Source organism: Equus quagga, chromosome 16 (genome assembly GCF_021613505.1).
Source record: "Equus quagga isolate Etosha38 chromosome 16, UCLA_HA_Equagga_1.0, whole genome shotgun sequence".
Lineage (NCBI taxonomy): Eukaryota > Metazoa > Chordata > Mammalia > Perissodactyla > Equidae > Equus > Equus quagga.
Genome location: NC_060282.1, coordinates 20,491,355 through 20,512,235, shown reverse-complemented (window position 1 = coordinate 20,512,235; position 20,881 = coordinate 20,491,355). Strand labels below are relative to the sequence as shown.

Here is a 20,881-nt window from a genome sequence, read left to right as displayed (position 1 = left end):
GATCACGCAGGGTGTTATCAGCCCTAACAGTCGCTGCGGTCATTTCCTCAGGGGTCCTGTAGGAGGAGAGAAGGAAAGGGGAGAGCAGAGCAGTGGGGGCGCTCCAAACTCTTCACTACCCAAATGTTGGCATCTTGACTTGAGCCACACATTGGAATTTCTAGCATATTTTGGTATTTTGCTATTAAATAAGTGTTTGAAAACTACAGACTTAAACAGCAACAAAGGAGAAAATCAAGTGGTATTAAATTAAGGTTCATGGAACACCTACTATGTGTTTTTAAATACATCATCCTTGTCTGTCTTGAATCCAGGTCATTAAAAAAAAAAGCAAGCCAGAATGGTTTAAAACAAGCATAGTAAAGCCTGCTGTTCTGAGTTGCTTTGGACTGTATTATTTAACGCTCTAATGTTCCATAAAGCTACCACAGGCCCCGCCACTATATCTGTATGGTAAAATAATTTCAAAGTGTTAATGGGTGGTCTACTTGTTTTAGACCATCCACTAAATTCTATCAACAGCGAAATGATAATGATGATACCCATCAATATGCACAATAGTTTGCAAAGTTCTTCCCATATAAATGGCTTTAATGTTTGCATAAAAAATTGATAAATGCTAATATAAAATTTTAAACAATATAGGCCATGTAAAGATGAAAGCAAAAAAGAAAATCATCAGAATCTTCCCTTCCAGAATTACCATCATTACCATTGTGTGGCCGTCACCCACGATATTGCCGTACATACATACTTGATAATGGCACAGAGCGGCGTGTAGACAGAAATTTTTAATAAACACTCTTCAATTCACTTTCACTTAAAATTAGATGAAGAAAAAAATGACATTGAATGAACTTCAGATCTTCAGAGCAATTATTGTCTATATATTTAGTATTTACAGCAGCCACAGATTCTCAAAGACTTCTCCCCTTTGGGAAGAAGGTGAAGAAGAAGGTGGGAAGACATCTTCGATGCTGTTACCAACAGTGTAGGGGTGAGGATGACCACCACCCTAAACCCGTTTTTCCTTTTCTTTCCTCCTCAGTGCCACCCTCTGGGCCCCAAAACTTACGGGTCTCAGAAGAATGGTATAACAGGTTGCGCATTACGTGGGATCCCCCGTCTTCCCCTGTAAAGGGCTATAGGATTGTCTACAAACCCGTGAGTGGTAAGTAACACCTTTTAAAAAATATTGCTACCATGATTAGGCGTCTAAAATGTCTTCTAAGATAAGTTATTTTTGTTTTGTCTTTCTGTTTTTGCTTTTATCTTTGGTTTTAAGAGGTGAGAAGAGCCTATTACCTGTTATAAAATAAAGCTTTTCGGTTTTAAGAGGTGAGAAGAGCCTATTACCTGTTATAAAATAAAGCTTTTCGAGTAGGGTCAGTGCTAGGATAGCTATTATCAGAATGATGAAGTCATGACCCCACCTGGAAAAAGACTGGGCACGTTAAGGGGCAGAATATGTAGTTGGTATACACCTGACCTATGCGCAGCCCAGACAAGGAACCAGCCCGAGGAAACCTTGATTCCATAGAAATGGGAAGTTTCTATGGCTCAATGGGTATGTGTAGCTCTAATGATTCAGAATCTCTCATTTCTAATCCCTCTTCTACCTCTTACTTCTTGGATTAGTCGGAAAAAGTCCATTTATCAACTTCTCAAGTCTCCTCATTTTGGAAACTATGTTGGAGAATAAAATTCATCAAACCCTAAGATTATGATAGGAAAAGCCTTTTCCATCAGCCTCTTAGCCACCTTGATAAGAGACCCCTCTCTTCTTACCTCCAATGTCATTATATCCTGAAGACAGGAGAATGGCCCAAATAGGGGTGATTGTACCCTTGCTCCATATGCCTTGAGATGAAACCGTCTGCCCCTTCACCTGTTATGGCATCATCTCCCAACACTTTCATGAAGGTTAAACAGGAGACTAAAAATAAATGTGATAAGAGTCTTTTCAGTTTTCTGGATCTGGGCCTTCAGTACTCTGGTTGTTCAGCTGAAAGGGGTTCTTCAGTTATTTTTCTTGATTTGACAGGAAAATTTAAAAAACATTCTTTGGGCCACTAAAAAATTTTTTCTGCCCTCAAAACTCCATTAGTCTCCATCTGTCATCTGAGATGTTGTTCTTGCCTCTGTATCACTTTTCAGCCTTTTCTATTGTTTTGTCATCGAGTTCTTATAACTACAGTACCCCACCTCCAATTTCTCCACACAAACATCCCTATGAACCATGAAAATGAAATAGCAAGAATATAGCATGGATGCACTAGCCTCCTCGAGACGGATTCCTTGAGATCCAGCATCAGTTTTTTTTGTTTCTTTTCTTTAGGCCTGAGGCACATGTTAATTCACGAAACAGCCTTCCTGAATTTGTTCTTTGGACCATTTTATAAATATTTGTCAGATTTTCTGCGAGAAAATAGTTTTCTTTTAAGCCAGTGGCTCTCAATGGGTGCCGTTTGCCGCCGAACAAAGATATTTTGGATTGTCACAACTTGGGAGGTAGGGGGTTGCCGTGGGCATCTAGCAGGTACTGTTAAGCACCCTCTAAGTCACAGTACCTCCCCCGCACAGCTGCAGAATAAAGAATTATCCAGCCCAAAATGTCAATAGTGCTGTGGTTGAGAAACCCTTTTCTAGGTCAAGTGGAAGAATGTTATGTGGTCATTTGCACTGAGAGTTTGGGGCATGGGAAAATTGCTACTGAGATACACAGACATACAGAAATACGTAAATATATATAAATTCATTGTTGGAAGCGAGGATCCGGAGTAAAGAAATGAGTATTTTAGGAACTTGTACCTAACTCAAAGTTCTTAAAGAATGAGCACATATGGGAAGAAGCAGACGGTAAATAAATTTGTAAAGGACTTAGCAAAGAATGTTTTTAATACTAAATCAAAGACTCCAGTGGGTTGAAACAGAGGTAGAAAATGTAAAGGCCTAAAGAAGCCAGTTTGGTCAAGGGCTTTGGAATAAGAGTGTCCTCTGTCTGGTCTTAAAAATCATAAGAGGAGTGACTAGAACTAATGGGGTAACGGATATGCTGGCCTCCCATGTGGCAGGATATGGCATAGTGTCTTTGATAAAATTTGCTGCTACTGCCACTTGCATGCCCGCTGGAGACAAAGCTGGGTGTCTGAGAAGGGGAAATTGAGAATGAATTCTTCAGTTTAGCAATTGCCCCAAAGCCTACGGCAACATGGTAGTTCCACTGTGAAGGCCTCATACTATGGTGGATGGTAGATTGTGAGGTGGACCAGTTTATTTGAGTAAACGCTAGGGAAAGAACTACATTTGAGAAAAGAATTCGATTTCTAAAAAGAGCCCTAGCGTGGTAGTCAGGTATGTAAGCCTTAGAGCTAGATGGGGCTAGATTCAAAGCCGGCTCTGCTGTTGGCCTTCTGTATGATCCTGGACAACTGAAAACCAGTTGCATGAGTACAATTTACTTCAGGAGTGTTTCCATGTTTCCATGCTCTTTGTAACTGAAATATACTTTTTCTCCTTTAGTTGCTGGCCCAACACTGGAAACGTTCGTGGGAGCTAACATTAACACCATTCTTATCACCAACCTCCTCAGTGGAATGGACTACAATGTGAAAATATTTGCCTCCCAGGCCTCAGGCTTCAGCGATGCTCTGACGGGCGTGGTGAAAACATGTAAGACTGATGTCCTGTAGCCTCCGCCCCCACGTGTGGTTTTGCTGCTTTGTTTTCACTGTGACTCAATCCTTGCTTCAACTTGGCAGTTGGTTTCCCTTTTCCTCAGCATTGCCCTTTCTGGATGGTGTTTCATGGAAAGAAAGGTGTGCTCCTCACTCAGGGCTGTCATTCAGTGCCCTGGTTGGCAGGCGGAACATCAGCCTGGCGTTCAAATAGACTTGGTGGTGGCAGATAGGAATTCCTTCTGGAAAGTGTTTGTTGGCATTTTTCAAATTAGGTGAAATTTTCCAACCAGCCTGTAGCCTGACACAGCCAATGCCAGTCAAAAGGACCATGGGGAAGATTGCCTTTTCTCAAAACCTTTGCCCCTCCCCCTTCCACACACACACACACACACACACACACACACACACACACACTCACACACTTGCCATCCACAAAAGATACATTCACCACTCTAAGGACTTTCTTCTCTACCTTTTAAGGATTTGCATGCTGTCTGCATACCATCTGGGACTTCTCATTGGCGTACCCCACTCCCAGACACCCATGTCGTAATGCAGGGTTTTCCAAACTCCAGCACGTGTGTTCCATACTCCCGATGTTTGTTATACTTCCACACCATCTGTTTAATATATTTCTTTAAATTGACTTAGGACAGTTTTTTTTTTTTTTTACTTAAATGCTTTTCAAAACCCACATAGTTACTCTAAACAGAGACCAGTATTTTTAATGACCGAAATAAAAATGGTTTGGCTGTGTGCCAATTAAAATCATCGTGAGTGCTATCCACATTACGTGTCCCACATTTGAGAATGATAATCACGATGTCATCAAAAGTATAAGCCTTAAATCTGCTATTTATTAGCTATGGCCTTGAGCAAATTACTTAACTTCTCTGAGCCCAAGTTTTTTCTCAACTCTGAAATGAAGATAATGATAACCATTTACAGGCTGACTGTGAAGATTAAGAAGATAATGTATAAAAAGTGCCTACCATATGGCAAGCACTCAAGGAAGAACCGCTATTAATTATTGTAATAAGTGTACTTTGCGCCCCTGGCTCATATCTCACCCTCATCGCTAATCAAATAACTAATCTGATAAATGGAATTATGCAAGAATGGGGCAAATACTAAACCAGACCCCAACCCGCCTATATTTGGCCACCTGTATTTTATACACAGCCAGCCTTTTTGTTAGAGGACACTTCCTGAATTCTCATTTATGGAGTATCTTGAGACCTTAAAGTCTAGATACGGAATCAGTTTAATCTCAAAAGAAATAGTCTCTGTCTTCAGCAGATCTAGGAAGCCTTTGGCCTGTGGTTCTGATCTCGTACTTGGCTGTCGAAGTGACACTGTTCTGGGCACTATCATCAATTCCAAGTGATTTCCCTCTGTTGTGCCAGGATAGCAATCCCACAGTCCTTCCTGAGGAACATCTTACAATCTCTCATGCCTTTCCCACCCTCTATCTCCTCTCTCATTCTCTAGTTTATCTTCATTTTCCTCTTGTGATCACCCTTTCTGTCTGTGCCACTTCTTCTATCTCTGAGTTTTTTATTGGTCTCTCTTCTCCTTGCTCTTTCTTATCTCTTTTTATCCCCCTCTCTCTGCTTCTCTCTTTCTTCTGTTTCATCCCTCTTCTCTCCTTTAATAAATATGTTGAGTATTACAAATATAATTTCAAAAGATTGAGAGTATTGAATTGTTTTATATTCTGTTCTTAAACTAAAAATTAGATGGGCTTATTCCTTTTCTCTCTCCCAGGCAAAATAAAACCCCATACAATGGCAAATAAACTATTTTAAGGTGTTTTTTAAATTTAGTACAGTTATATACATCATTACTGATTTCCTTTTTTTGTGGGGAGAGAGGGGTTGTTTGATTTGTCTTAGGAAAAAAAAAATCTTCCCTCTCTGCTCTAACAGAAGGGAACAATGTAAAGATGTAAATTGTGACTAGACAAGATTATTTTTACCATCTTGAGAAAATAATTTTAAGCTACTTTTTATTTTATGAGATATCTAAGAGAAAAGGAGAAGTAAGAGAAAATGATATGGATGGAAGTCAGAGGTCATTACAGAAAGTAAATATTATTAATTTTCTGCTTTCTTGGATCAAAGTGACAAACACTGGAGGCTTACTCCCCTATTGTATTGGAGAAACAATATTTTTACTGCTTCCAAAAATAATCTTTATGTGAATCATTTTTGTGTATCACAGTGTTATAAGATTAATAGGGATATGTGTTTGGTTTTTTTTAGTATTTTTCTGTGTCAAATCTTTCATCTTTAAATTTTCAAAAATTTACTCATTCTCACTCAACCATATTCTGAAGGCCAGTCCTTGTGAAACTGGACTCCTGATTCAGTAAAACTTCCATTTTATCTACTTTGCTCCTCCCTTTTATTTAAACCATGGCTACCTTTCAGCGGTTGATAAGTACATATTGTATTTAATTTTATTATTATAAAAGTATTATATATTAATTGTGGAATATTTAGAAACCACAATAAATAGAGAGAAGATTAAAAATCACCCATAATTTCATCATTCATTGCTTCTGGTCTTTTTCCTGTGAATATATATTTCTTTTTTTGTTTACCAATAACAGACATACCATATTATACATGATGTTTTGCAACTACTTTTTCAGGTCATAAAGTAGTTATCTTTTGTGCACTAATTTATTGTGAGTTGGATTTCCCACCTATGGGGGTGGATATTTGAATTCGAATTTTATTGCGTTAAAGTTAATTTCAGACTTGGGGACATTTGTGGCATTATCTGCAGTGTGACATAGTTATGTCTCTCTTTTATTATAGTGTTTTTGGGTGTGACCAATCTCCAAGCAGACCAGATTCAAATGACCAGCTTGTGTGCTCGGTGGCAGGTGCAGCGTCATGCCACTGCCTACAGGGTCGTTATAGAGTCCGTCCAGGGTAAGTGCGACACATCACGTATGTTTTTGTTAAGCACTCAGGTACTTAGTTCTGTGCGAGTCACTGTGGACAACATACAGGTAATGTTAAACAAGAGCCCTCTTCTTGAGGATGCAGTATTGTGTTATGGATCACGCAGGATATGGAGTCAGAATGGCTGGTTAAGTCAATTATTTAACCTCTCCAAACAGCCTTTTTCTCATCTGTTAATGGGTATAACCATAGTGCTGACCTTGTGGCATTCTGTGAGGATTAAGCTGAGGGTAATCCACGTAAAGCACTCGCGACAGTGCTTTGCACACATTAAGCACCGAGAAATATTAGCTCCTACTGGTAGGAGGAGCTGAATAGGGGGACTAACGTACATTGAAATTATATGGTGCCGTGATTTTGGTATTTACTCCATGGGGATCTAGGTTTGACTTTAATGTTTTTCTTAGTGATTCTTTCCACTTTTGAGGATAATTGGTGGCCGACAAACCCTCATTCAGGAGATGGTCTCCTGTATCTATGCCATCGTGGACAGGTGCTTCAGCATTACAGTTCTCAAGGACATCTACAACTCAGGACTATGTTTCAAAGTTGAAACATTAAAAATGTCTCCTTATTTTCATTAAAAGTATCGAGAACAATAAGAAAAGGCCAATTCCCAAAAAGTGAGTTTCTAGGAACTGTTAATCCTCTTTTCACGTTATCAGCACGGGTAATATTCAGAAGATGAGACCGAATGATGAAAATTACTTTAATCACATTTGTATTATCAGTAGAAAAGGTATGTCTTGTTATTTTGGGGGGATTATAGGATGCACCAGAGAATCCCATAGGATTTTTTTTTTTATCTTTCAAACTTGCTAATAAAATTGTTAAAAATTTTTCTATCTGGAAAAATGATCTTGGTTTCCCTATCTTAAAAAGCAGAAGGAGCTAATTTTTTGGGTCTGAATAAGACGGGGTTTAGTCTTACATCCCTGGCTATAACTACATTCAAAATGCAGAAATCCCACTTTTGATCCAATCCAGAAAGTGGAAAGCAGAGTTTAGTAGAGTGCAGGTAGCATTTGGAAACATCCTGAGACTATGAGAATAGAGTATGAGCAACAGGAGAGGAGAGTCCTGCCAACGCCAGCCAAGGCATTGTCTCCGTAGACACGTTAAGCCGCTAATTCCTTGATTTCCTGTGTATAGTCATCCCTTTAGCCTGTAAGGATCCCTCTAGCTGGACATTGGCTAAACATATGGGAGTGGCTTTAATCTGGAATAAACATTGAGTAAGGGAAAGTCAGGACAAGTCACATGGACTTTGTGGTTGTATTTAACATAACTTATGGGATGCTTCAGCAGAACTAGATGAAAGATATGCAGTTATTTGAGAAACAACTATAAAATCTTGAGGAGTTACGTTTCATATATCTTTATACATCTAGATAAGTCACGCTTTAATGTAGAAAGGTTGATATTTAATGGTAATTCTTAATCTTTAAAAACAATACTGTGTATAGGGGCCATCCTGGTGGTGCAGGGGTTAAGTTTGCACGTTCCACTTTGGTGGCCTGGGGTTCGCCAGTTTGGATCCCGGGTGTGGACCTGTGCACTGCTTCTCAAGCCGTACTGTGGTAGGCATCCCACATAAAAAGTAGAGGAAGATGGGCACCGATGTTAGCTCAGGGCCAGTCTTCCTCAGCAAAATTGAGGAGGATTGGCAGCAGATGTTAGCTCAGGGCTAATGTTCCTCAAAAAAAAAAAAAAAAATACTGTGTATAAAAATCACACTCCCAAACTACCCCACAATACTTTTATCCTTTTATATTATTAAGAAGTTGACATGAAGGGACATAGGGTCCTGGGGATATTCATTGTCTTTCATAGAAATTATAATTATGTAGATTGACATAAAGATGTATCAAAACTGGCTTTCTCAGTGGAATTAGTGAGATCCCTAAGTATTTATTATTAAGTGCTTTTAGTTTATCATATTTGCAAAATAACCTTGGGATTCTTATCAGAGGATATGATTGATGTGTCTGATAACATGGTCTGGTAATCTAAAACCTCAATAAGCTCTTTCTGAAGCCAAGATCTTTGCTACAAAAAAGGAGTCTACGTTTCCTTCTTATCTTCAAGCTAAGTTAATTTGTACTCCCTCAGTGTTATTTTCAGGCTGCCAAAAACAGCTTCAACTGAGCTTCAGTAGTCTCAATTAAACAAGAATGAACAAAAGTGTTGTTTCATTTATTTTTCATCAACATTTATACCCGGGAGATTTATGAGCCCACTTAGCCTACATTTCATTCACTCAGTTGTCTAACTGAATGTTATTAACCAACTGGACAGCAACAGATTCTGGTTGACAGCCTCGAAAAGAAGTGTTGGGCTGGGGAGTGAGTGTGGGGATAGCAGTAGGCAAGATGTTTAAATACTTTAACGTATACAGTTGAGGTCAAGGAATAGTCTTTCTGCTTTGGAGTAGGGAAGGATTTGGTTGAATTTCTTTATCTTACAGGGAAATGTGATCATCATTCTGATCACTGCCTTCGAAGGACTTGTGGTCAGATGCCCATTCTTCCACGGACAGTTCAGTCCCAGAGCCCCCACTGTTTTAACTCTATAATATCTCCTGTTGGCTATATATGCTGTCTCTGGAGAAATTTCAGTTCTTCCACCCCAGAGGAGACACTAGAGGAAAATGGGACCCAACTCTTCTATGTGATGGAGAAAAGCTTTATCCCAGGGTGACCTATTTCTGAATGCCTTTGCAAAATTCCTAGTGTTTGACCAGTAATTTTTCCAGTTCTTTTTGTATATATATTCCCCGTGGTCTGGTCATGTGTACTTTTATTCTGAGATGAAGTCAGTGGAGAGGTCTCTGTTCTAACCATGACTGCTGGTCAACTTTCTTCCCTGGGCTTCCGTTTCTCTAAAATTACTTCTTTTGAAGCTATTACCGAGGTAATGCCTACAAATTTCCAAGATTTTTGTGAATAAAGTAGCCAAGCTGTATCATTCAATGTTTGTTTGTTTATAAGCGGCAGAAATGCAGATAACAGGGACTTAAGCAAAAGGGTCAATTTATTGGCTAATATAATGAAAATTTCAAGAGTATCTGGCTTCAGGCATATCTGGATCTAGGTGTTCAAATAATGTCAAGATTAAGTCTTAATCCATCCTTCTGCTCTGCTCTTCTCTGCCTCTCTGCTAAATTGTGTGAGCTGGTGCCAGTCAGATCCAGAATTACATCCGCCCAGCTTCCACTTAACAGTCTAGGTGAAAAGAGAGCTTCTCTTTCTCAATAATTCCAACAAAAGTCCAGGAACTGAGTCATATTGGCCTAGTTTGGGTCACATGCCCCTAAATCTGTCATTGAGTTCAAGGGCGTGAAATAAACTGACTGGTTGGACCTGATTGCCTCCCACCCCTGTATGTGGAGGGGGAGAAGGGATTTTTATTCAGTCCTTCCCAAATCATAAAGACCAAGAGTGGGGAAGACTGGATTCAAATAAAGAGGGATTAGGTGCAAGACAGGCAAAAACAACAGATGTCCTCTACCCGTGTAAATATTATGACATTTTTTTATAGCCAAGAAGAAAAGAAGGAATGATTACCAGAAGGATAAGGTCCTCTAGGGGAGACCGAAATAAAATCTGCTCTTGAATCAGTCATCCACTTGCCAAATTAAATTGTAGGCTTTTGACTAATTGTAGGACAGAACAAAGTCAGAGACTTGTGGTTGGTCTTGGGTAACTCAGAACCCCACGAGAGTTTCCATTAGGTCTGCGGATGCTTTAGAGTCCTGTCTCTCTCCAGCTGTTTTTGAGTTGACTTGGCACCTGAAGTTGAGTATTGCATTTCCCTTTAAGTTCGTATATTTATATACCACATGGGCCCAAATACTGTATTCCCTCCATAATCCTAACTTGGTGAATTGCTTTGTGGCCTCCTTAAAAAAGTTTCAAAGGATGCTCAACTTGTCTTTTATCTTTAGGTGTTAAAATGTCAATTTTGCGGTGTCATCCATTAGCAAAGAGAGAGAATTACAGGACATTAGAGAGCCTACCTTACCAGACACCGGATCCAAAAAAGAAAGGTCACATGAAAGAAAACCTGTTCTCGAGATTAAACTTTTTTGAAGCAGTAACGTTACAATCGGGGGGTAAGGGTATTTGAGAAACCTGGGGAATGGAAGCATTTGTATCATAAAATTTCAGCAGAGTATCCTGGATCCTGGATATTCTTTGCTTCCCGATCTCAGTAACTACTCATAGGACATTTTCGTCAGTCACGTCGGAGCCATCTTTATCAGCATGATAATAACCCAGAGAATGGCTTTAGCCTTGCTTCATAAGAATAAATGCACAAGACAGAATTTTTTACCCTATTCAAAAAAATAAAATAACTCCCTACTTTTGGCACAAAGGGTTGAGGAAATTAGTCATTATTTGATCAGTTTAAATATTTTCCTTTAAGGCAAAGCCATCAGATCTGAATCACACATGCCAAAAGCAACATGGAAACACCCCCATTCATGTAACCCCTCTTTGTTAGTATTGGGAATCAAACCAACTCTGTTTCCCATTAATTTTACATTGCCTGTTCCAGTTTTCCAATGATTGGTAGATTCTTTTTGTTTGTTTTAGCAGTAAAACCCATTTATATTCTATGGGTCTAGGGTCTATAAAGTGCATGGATACCCATGAGAAATAGGAGATGACAGAAAGCACATTTCTAGAGTTGATTCCTGGAGAGTCCCTGGGAACTTTTGTGAAGATAGGTAAATATGATCCATGTAGGATTTAGGAAATGTTTGTATCACAGGGTCTCACAGAAGCTTGCAGGAGGCTCCAAAGTTGTGGTTAAGGGTTAGAAAGAAGCAGCTATTGTGGAGCACTGAGCCTGGGAACCGCAAACTGAATGTGGACATCAGCAAAGCAGAGCGCAGGGTTTACTAACATTTTCTTACTATCGAACTCCTTTCACAGCAATATATAGTCTCAGAAACACCTTAAGAATTTGTTTATTTCATCATTATGTAAAACATATGATAAAGAAATTATTGAGGTAGACCTTAATTCATTCTGAACCAGTATATTACTAAAGATTATATGATAAAGTTCACTTTTGAAACTCTTTAATATTCACAATTATAAAAATAAATTTCAAATTCCATTTACTAAGTGGCTTTAATTTCTTTACATTTTTAAAATCAGGATTTAATCATTAACAAAATTTTAAATGATATAAGTCATGTTTGTTCTGATATATGTATATTGTAATATATATGTTTTGTTCCTATATATATTGAAATATAGATTGAAATTTACTAGGTATTATACTTTCAAAATAGACAATAATCACTATTTAACAGTTTTGCATTTCATACTTAAAAAAGCAACTGGTCTGTTTTTATGTTTTCCATATTTTGTTTATATTTAATAAACTGCAAATAACATTTTGAAAGAGTTCTTTTTAACCACTAAATAATATGTGTAAGGTATTTAATCAATGCAGTTTTTTAACACTGGTTTTTAAATTCCTGGAAATAAAGCTATATAGGGCTTTGACTAGATGGATGCAATTTATGGATCAGATGAAGGTCAATCTAGAGGGAAATTTGCATAACTGTTCTTTTCGTGGTAGCAGTGGTTCTTCCTTTTACCCAATTATCCATGTGGTAAAAAAAAAATAAACATGCTATGCCTATGAAGAAAACCCATTTGAAACTCTTTAGTAATGAAAGCCATCAAGGCAGGCAGCCATGTCCAAAGGGGTGATATAGCCCTGAGCTGTAAGGGGTCCTTAATCTGATCCCCACAAGCTGTCATATTTGCTTATTTCATATGGACCCGGCAGCTCTCAAACTGTTTCACTTTGAAAAACCATACAGTTCACGTATATCATTTTATGATCTATTCATGGAAATTAAGCCAGCATCCTCTGAGACTGCGCTCTAGAGTTCTGATTTAAATTTCAATTCTGCTACTTAGCATGTGGACTTGGTTAAGTTACTAACTGTTCTGGCTTTTGGTTCCTTGTCTTTATAATTATAAATATTATAAAGATCAAATGAGTTAATAAATATAAAATCCTTAGAATAGTTCCTGGCACAAGATAAGTGCTCATTAAATGTTGGCTGTAATTATCTTTGTTGTTATTGTTATCGTTAAATACCAAACACAGAACCTGGCACGTGGTAGGCCCTCAGGAAATGATGAATATAATTAATCCAGTTTCCCCAGACTCCAGACCAAAGGACCAGTGCTAATTCCTCCAGAATGGCACAGCAGTTGTGCTGTGGATGTGGGCATGAAGAAAGGAGCCAACAGTTACTCAGGTCTGCCAAGTTCTTTGGGCCTCTGTCGTGGTGGAGACACGGCAGAAAAGGTGCTATGTGGAAATGGCTATATATGGCACGTCTCCACGGTAGAACAAAAAGAACTTTGGAAGCAGGAGTCAGTAGGCTGAGTTCTCCAGCATGTATGGCCCTAAGCACTTAAGCACCATGTCCGATTTCCTCACATTATGATTTTAAAAGAATAGGAAAAGATTTTTGAAGTGGATCAAGGGAGTTTGAAAAGCCTCCTCTGAGCTCCCTAGGAGTCTCCTTTGCAACTGAAAGAATCATGGGCATCAGTTAAGAATCAAGCCTGAGAACTGGGAAATTAGGTAGTCTGCACCCATGGAGGAAGCTTCTGACACCCTGGAAGCCCCTCTTGGCCCACAGGCATAAGAACTGCCCAGAACCCTACAGTTTCTAACTCTATACCTCTATCTTCAGACCACAGCCAAGAAGGGCATCCTGTTGCCTGGTAATAAGTTGTATGGGACCAAAAGAATGTATCTTTTTATGTCAATTTGTAACTGGTTGACTGTATTCCAGAGAATCCTGTTAAATAAAAGGGAATTCTGATTATTAAAAAAATAAATATACGTGCCTCCACACCTGTCCAAAAGATCAATTAAGATGTTTGCATATAATTATATACATTAATAATTCTCCATTCATTAGAGGGCTCATCCCAGGAGTCTTTTAACAGTGAAGTCACATTTTGAACGTATAAAGTGTGATTTTCAATTATAAAAATATCAATGGCTGTCTTAATTCTTTAGAAAAAGATACAAGCCTCAAAGTAATATGATTCATTCTGGAATTATCTGATTAGGCCATGCATATTAAGCATTTCAGAAGCCAATCATCTATTGATGGCTGTTTCTAAAAATAACATATGTATATGTTTTGTTTTGTTTTTATTATAGATACAAAAAAGCAAGAAACCATTGTGGGTGGAGGGACAACCAGGCATTGCTTCTACGGACTTCAGCCTGATTCAGAATATAAAATCAGTGTTTATACAAAGCTCCAGGAGATCGAGGGACCTAGTGTGAGCATAATGGAAAAAACACGTAAGTCGAGTGTGCTCTCTCCTGATCCCCAGCTCCATGAGCAAACAGTATTTTAGGCATCCTCTTTCAGTTCAAAAACCTTATTCCATTTAGAAAAATATTAGCTATTGCTGCCCAGGAATATCTGTAATTCCTGATAAGTCACAGAATTCACTGCATGTGGCCCATTGATGTCAGTTATATGGTTTTTTCCAGCTTCCATGTGTTTCCCAGGGGACTTTAAGGCCACATGATGGCATAGTGCTCAAAACAATGATCTATATTGTGATCTGTATCCATAAGGAACCTTTGTGGTATGTGGAATGTGAAATGAAGTTTAAGGACCGGGTTCTGACATTAAAACAATGGCATACTACCACAGCCATGAGAATGGGAATGGAGCCAAGATGTTCCAACTGGCTGACCCTAGACATTGCCTACTTAAGAGTCTCTTGCAATTTTTCCAAGTTGGCTGCAGATCTGATGCACTGAAGGGAAAGGCAAAGTACAAAATTAAAACAAAGCACTTTTTACATGTTCCAAAGAGCAAGGAGGGTGTCAACTTCTTGGAATGGCTTTTAATCAAGGATTCCTGACCTAAAGGCCACAAACATTAGAATGGTTTGAATTATAGTGAATTCTGGGGGACATTTGTGTGCTTAACTCAATATCTTGAACTTAAGCTCAAAATCCTTGAGGATTTGTGTCTTAATGGGTAGTGGGCAATGGGCTTTCTTGGTAGCCCCTCTATCATGTATCTGACATTTAGAAAGTTCTACTGTATATGTATAGGTCTTTCAGTTGATGTGGCCCCTGCAGAAGAAATCATTGTCAATGTGTGACCTTCCAAAACAGAAAGTGAAATTGTCGTAAATGGAATCATCTAGTTTTTTTCTAATACAAAGACTTTATTTCATAACACTGAACTATTAGACATTTTATAGTATACATGTGTTTCTGATGTATAATTTATCTATCATAAGCTTCACTCATTTTCAGTGTACAATTCAACGATTTGTAGTACATTTAAAGAGTTGTGCAGCCATCACTACAGTCCAATTTTAGAACATTTCCATCAACCCACAAAGATCTTTCCGACCCATTCACAGTCAATCTCCTGTCTCATCTTCAGCCCTAGGCAATTTGCTTTCTTTCCTTGTACGTTTATTTGCCTTTTCTGGACATTTCCTATAAATAGAAATATGCGATACATAGTCTTTTGCATTTGGCGGCTTTCACTTAGCATATGTTTTCGAGGTTTATTCATGTTGTAGAATTATCAGCAGGTTGTTTCTTTGTATTGCTGATTAGAATTCTGTTTTATAGATAGAGGATCGTATAATTTTGAAGTTATTAGGGGCCTGGTAGTACACAAGATTTAGAGAAAAACAGGCTTGGGTGGAGTCCTTTCTAGCATTGTGGCTTTGGGAGATTCAACATCTTTGAGCTTCCTTGGCTCATCAGTAAAATTAAATACCTACTCTCTTACCTCCTGTGCTGGTGGTAAAGATCCAAGAGAATCTGCTGAGGAACTTTCAACCTGTGTCATAAGACACAGCAAGTATTTTGTCATCACCATCACAAACTGATGGCCATGGGGTTAGCTCTCACAGTCAGCTGTGTTTTCTCTGGGCCATAATTTTTTTTTTTTTTTAAAGTTTTAAGCTGTTTTCCGAAAGTTCAAAGGATCTGACAACACATGGCACACAATGGTGCCAATCTGCTGAAAGCAAGTAACTGCTATCTCTTTTAGACAGCGTATATGCACTCAAATTTGCTAGTCCTTAATGTTTAGGCTAGTCCTTAATGTTTGCTTGTATTCATTACTTGCCTGACCTCTAAAAATATTTGAGTTTGGGACCCCTGGTCTACTTCAAATTCCCCTAACCTTAACCCCTCAACTGTTAACTACCAACCCAGGGTTTATTTAGTTGGCTCTGTTTGATGTAAATATTTTCCTTATGTTAAGGACATCTGTCGTCTTGTTGTTTCCCCCCACTGGCTCTAGTTCAACCTTCTGAAGCAATACAGATCAAGACTGCTCCCTCTTCTGTGTGACAGCCCCTTACATACTTGAAGACAGGGACCATCTGTATGCCACGTAGAGAATATAAACACGGGTCACCAGTTCATTGTGGTATTTCTTACACAAGAGGTTCTTTGGCAAGAGGTTCTGCTCAAATGTATCGATCTGTCTGCCATGGCCTCTCATTGATTTGGTTCTTGGTTTGTTGACTGAATTTAAGATATGCCTTAATTTTCCTCGTTAAAGAAGATATACAATTACAAAGATGGCTCATTGCTTCCACAGATTTTAAGATAAATAAATCCGGCTTTAGAAGCATTTTATGGTGCTTTCACGAAAGTTTTGCAATCCTAATTTTACTATTAAGATTTATCGAGATTTTTTACTTTTGAAACTTGTTAGCTTCAAAACATTGCCTTTAAAAGATAAAAGTGATGTATACCCATAATAAGGCAACAGAGGGTACAAAGTGCATTGTCAACCTCCTTTCCCCATTCTCCTTTTCCAGAAATGCCCATTTGTACCAGCTTGGTTTCCTTCAAGAGATTCTACCTGACATATAACTACCAGATGTCTATCTATCTATCTATCCATCTATCTAGATATATCAATATATATCCTATATATCAGATACATTTTTATTTTTTATTTTCACAAATAGAACCATAGTTTTGTTTATTTTTTGTTTTCACAAATAGAATCATATCATGGCATTCTATGACTTGCTTCATGTCACATAATAGTTAGTCTCAAGCATTTTTCCCTATCAATAATATACAGTTACTTCATTCTTTTAAGTATTGAATCATTTTACTCAAATAATTTTATCTTATTGGCTCTTAGAATTGGGAGAGACCTTAAAATTCATCTCCCCCAACTTCCTGCTAGTGAAGGAATTCCTTTTGCAACATTCCTGAAAATAGTCAGGCCGCCTGAGCTCAAGTCCTTCCAGCTATTTGGTTCTCACTGTCTCCAGAGACTGAATGTTCCTCTCTGTCACTGGCTGTAATTAGTCAAGGGCTTTCCCTCATATTAAACTGGGATAACAAAAACAATTTTCTATGTTTTTCTGAAATTTTTAGTGTCAAACCTGAATAAGGAAAAGAATACATAGAAAATAATGTTTAGAATATTTACCTAATGATTCCATAACTTCCTGGTGCTTTGCCACGTGAGCTTGTATGATAGTCACCACTCTGATGTAACTATCCTCAGGTCCTTTAACCAAACCACACCTCACATATTACATAGACTTCTCGTCCCTCATCGCCAAGTTGAACTGATTCAGACACACTGTAGTTTCCCAATGTTTTGCCATTTGGTCTTCAGAACTGAATGTTTTCCAGGTGCAGACTGACCAGAACAGAGAGTGAATCAGATTCCACCGGGGACCATGTTCTGGGGATGCAGGGTGAGAAGGAGCAAAGTGCTATTGGACAAGGATTGATGGTCAATCCTTAGTTAGGCAGAAGGGAGATGAAGTTTATTATATGTGTGAAAGCAGCCGCAGACCAATCTGAAATAGGTTGGCGGGATTCCTGCCTTAAATCAGCATTAGAACCACTTTGTAGTTGACAGTTTGATTGCATTGATTCCTGCTGGGTAAAACGAATTGTGGCAAAATGAGATTTCAAGCCTTTAGTCTGAGCTGCGGGGAGAGGAGGATGGATGGAGCCACTGTTCACAGACTGTGGCTGATTTATAGTGGTCATTAAATTCGCTAAAGTCTCAAAGAAGACAATTGTCAGAATCATTGATGCCCCTGAAGAATTATTACTCCATGACCCCCCCTTTCTTTGCCACAGATGAGACGGCTAATTGATGTTCTTTCTTCCTCTTCTTTACAGAATCCCCTCCTACTCAACCACCTACTTTTCCTCCTACCGTTCCACCAGCAAAAGAAGGTAAAAGAATAATACAATAATGATGCGATTTTAGGTTTGGGATTTCTGTTGGTTTTGTTTGTTTCTTTCTTTGTTCATTTAAAAGCCAAGGTATGAATAAAAGATATTTTCTCTTTAATACAAATCCTTATCCAACCTTGATAGGGTACAAACTTGCAATGAACAGTAAATAAGACATAGAGATCTTATGCACAGTGCAATGAATATAGACAACAATATTGTATTATAATTATGTAATGTGTTAGAGGTGCTAATTATCGCTACAATGATAACCATACTACAAAATATAAATGTATCAAATTAACACATTGTACACTTTAAATTATGCAGTGTTATATGTCAAATATATTCAATAGAAAAAGAGAAAAAAGTCCATTTAATAAAAGATTCTGTATTCACAGAGTAGATTTTCTAACAGAATTGCTTCATGTTTATTTCATTGAAAATATCAGAGTAGTAAATATTACATTGAGGAAGAATAGTCCCATAATTTGTGAGTGAGAATCTAGTTTGTAATTCTGTAGGCAAGGATAATAGTTTCCCAGCTTACCTCTGAAATGCCTCTCCCAGTTGTTTGTTTCTATCTTCATCACAAGAGTTTCTTCTCACCTCTTACCTGAGCCATTAAGGTAACTTTCTAAATAGCTTCCCAACACAGTAGTGATTGTTAATTTTTCTTTCATTCCATTAATGAACATTTATTAACCCTACTCTTCATTCTCAAAGCTCTTATGCCAGGCACTTGGAATACAATAATAATATATGATTGCTGCCCTCTGCTTATTCTCAATATTGCGAGAGAAATAGGTGCTTATCTAGATAATTACCAGTCAAGGATATGAGTTAGAAAATGGGATTATACTACGGTAGGCCAGAAATGAGAACATGTAATGCTGCTGCAGGTTATTTGCTTTAAAGGAGGAGAAGGAATTTGATCTACACTTTGAAGAATGAGTTTTGCAGATAAATAATGAAGGGAATAGCACTCAAAGTCATTGAGTGATCTAAATGCATAATGTGTTTGGGAAAGCCTAAGTATGTTAGTGTGGCACAGAGAAAAGGGTACAGACAGAGTTATGAAGTGATTTGTGTTCCAGAATAAGGAGTTTGGGCTTTATCCTGTAGGAAATAGTGTGCCGTGAGAAGTTTTATGAAGGGAGGGTGACCTGAGGAAATCTATGTTTGTGAAAGATGACCTTGATGGGAGGATGGACTAGAGGAAAGAGGGGGATGAAGGTAGAACATGTGGTTGGAGGGTTGTATTAGAAGAGTTCTTCCGTTCATCATGCATGTTAAAGTGCCTGTTACGTACCAGGGATCCAATGAAAAATAAGTTGTTCCTGCCTTACAGAGGCTTAAAGTCAGTGGGGTCAAATGCTGGAGAGTGTAAGGGTCAAGGAAACAAAGAGGCAATGAGGAAATCTGATAAAACTCAGCATCCTTCCTAGCAGTGTGAAAAGTCTTCAATGATCAACCTACTTTGTAGCGTCATTTCCCAGAGTATGTTAGGTAATGGCAAAATTGTACAACTCAAGGTTTCCCATATTTGTCTCACATTGTCCTGAATCTTTTAGTGCTATTTACTCTATCGGGAATGGCAGACTCTTTGTTCTTCCATCTTCATGTCTAGCCTTTTCTAGCCTTAAGAGCCATAATTATTTTCACCTTAGAACTGAAAATAGAATCCCAATTGATGAATTTCCTAATGAGACATTTCTGATACAGATATTATGGAATGCTCTGAGGTCAGAATATTTTTATTTGTAGCTGAGTGTGGGTATCATTTAGTAAGCATTCGTGAATTTTCATGGAAGACACGCAATTTCAAAGGGTCTGTGAGAGTAAGGATTGACAAAGTAGAAACATTGGGCCTGAAGTGTTTGTGATGATACTTTTAGACAGAGGGGCTTTTGCAACTTGAATGCGTTATTTATTTTAGGTTCTGTTTGTCCTGAGTGTATTTAATTAAAAATGCCTGTAAATTTTATTATTAAAGTAACACTGAATATTTATTAAACAAACATAAGAAGTAGGAAAGCGTACAAAGAAGAAAATTAAAAACACAGTTTCATAACCCAGAGGTAATTCCTTTATGCTTTTTGATGTATTTTCTTTTTTTCTTTGATTTATTAAGGACAGTTTTCATTTTGAGTATATTTTCAAATAGATTTTGCTTTCACTTCGAAGGTGAAACCTAATCTTGATTTCATCTTTCCTTAGAAACAAAGGACCAGGTTTTCTTTTATAAGCTTATAATTAGCAGATCTGTGATCCCTTTCAGCTTTAAATTCAAACCATAAATTTATAAAATTTTAATAATCACAGAACTCTTGAGAACAACCTCCAGATCCTTATTGTCCCTGGAGTATTACCTCACTTGGAGATGTTTAGCTTACATTATAAATAGCTTTAAGGGAATAACATTGTACTTAAAATAAAACCGGGGTTTTTTTCTAAAGAAAGAAGAAAAACACATTATCTCATAGAATATTTGTGTGCAACTGGCCTGAGATTAAAAGATTCAGATTATTGAAGAGCAAATTCTTTGTTTCATCATAAAACAGAGTCAACCACAATGATCTACCCTACTGAGGGGAGAGAAGCACAAATAATCTGAAATAGCATATGACACCATGATACATGATACATGAGTATGATACATGACAAAGGACTATGAAAAAAATGCTTTCAGTAGAGCAGGTTTCTGCTTGTTTGTTAGTGTTGATATCAGTGATACCTACTGATAATAGTTTCCCTGGGCTAGCATTAGTGTGCATTTCTTGACACGTATCAGTGGATGGCAGAGGAACATAGACAGAATTTTTGAGCAAGGCTAGAATTAAAGTTTGCTTTATGGCCTCAGTCCAAATGCATATCAAGTTGTAGATTAACCTGCTTCCACTGTGTCACATGCCTTCCTTCTGAAGTTGAATCTCTCTGAAGTTACTAACTCAA

General features: G+C 38.0%; 1 protein-coding gene across 2 annotated transcripts in view; it reads left to right on the top strand.

The window, feature by feature from the left end:
* COL14A1 (collagen type XIV alpha 1 chain) overlaps positions 1 to 20,881 on the top strand; it is a 218,234-nt gene that overhangs the window by 106,319 nt on the left and 91,034 nt on the right. For both annotated transcript variants that reach the window (XM_046641998.1, XM_046641999.1), the window contains exons 21-25: positions 1,049 to 1,171; positions 3,523 to 3,672; positions 6,506 to 6,622; positions 13,871 to 14,017; positions 17,870 to 17,926. In XM_046641998.1, the coding sequence (XP_046497954.1) occupies positions 1,049 to 1,171; positions 3,523 to 3,672; positions 6,506 to 6,622; positions 13,871 to 14,017; positions 17,870 to 17,926 (594 nt within the window). The remainder of the gene's footprint in view (positions 1 to 1,048; positions 1,172 to 3,522; positions 3,673 to 6,505; positions 6,623 to 13,870; positions 14,018 to 17,869; positions 17,927 to 20,881) is intronic.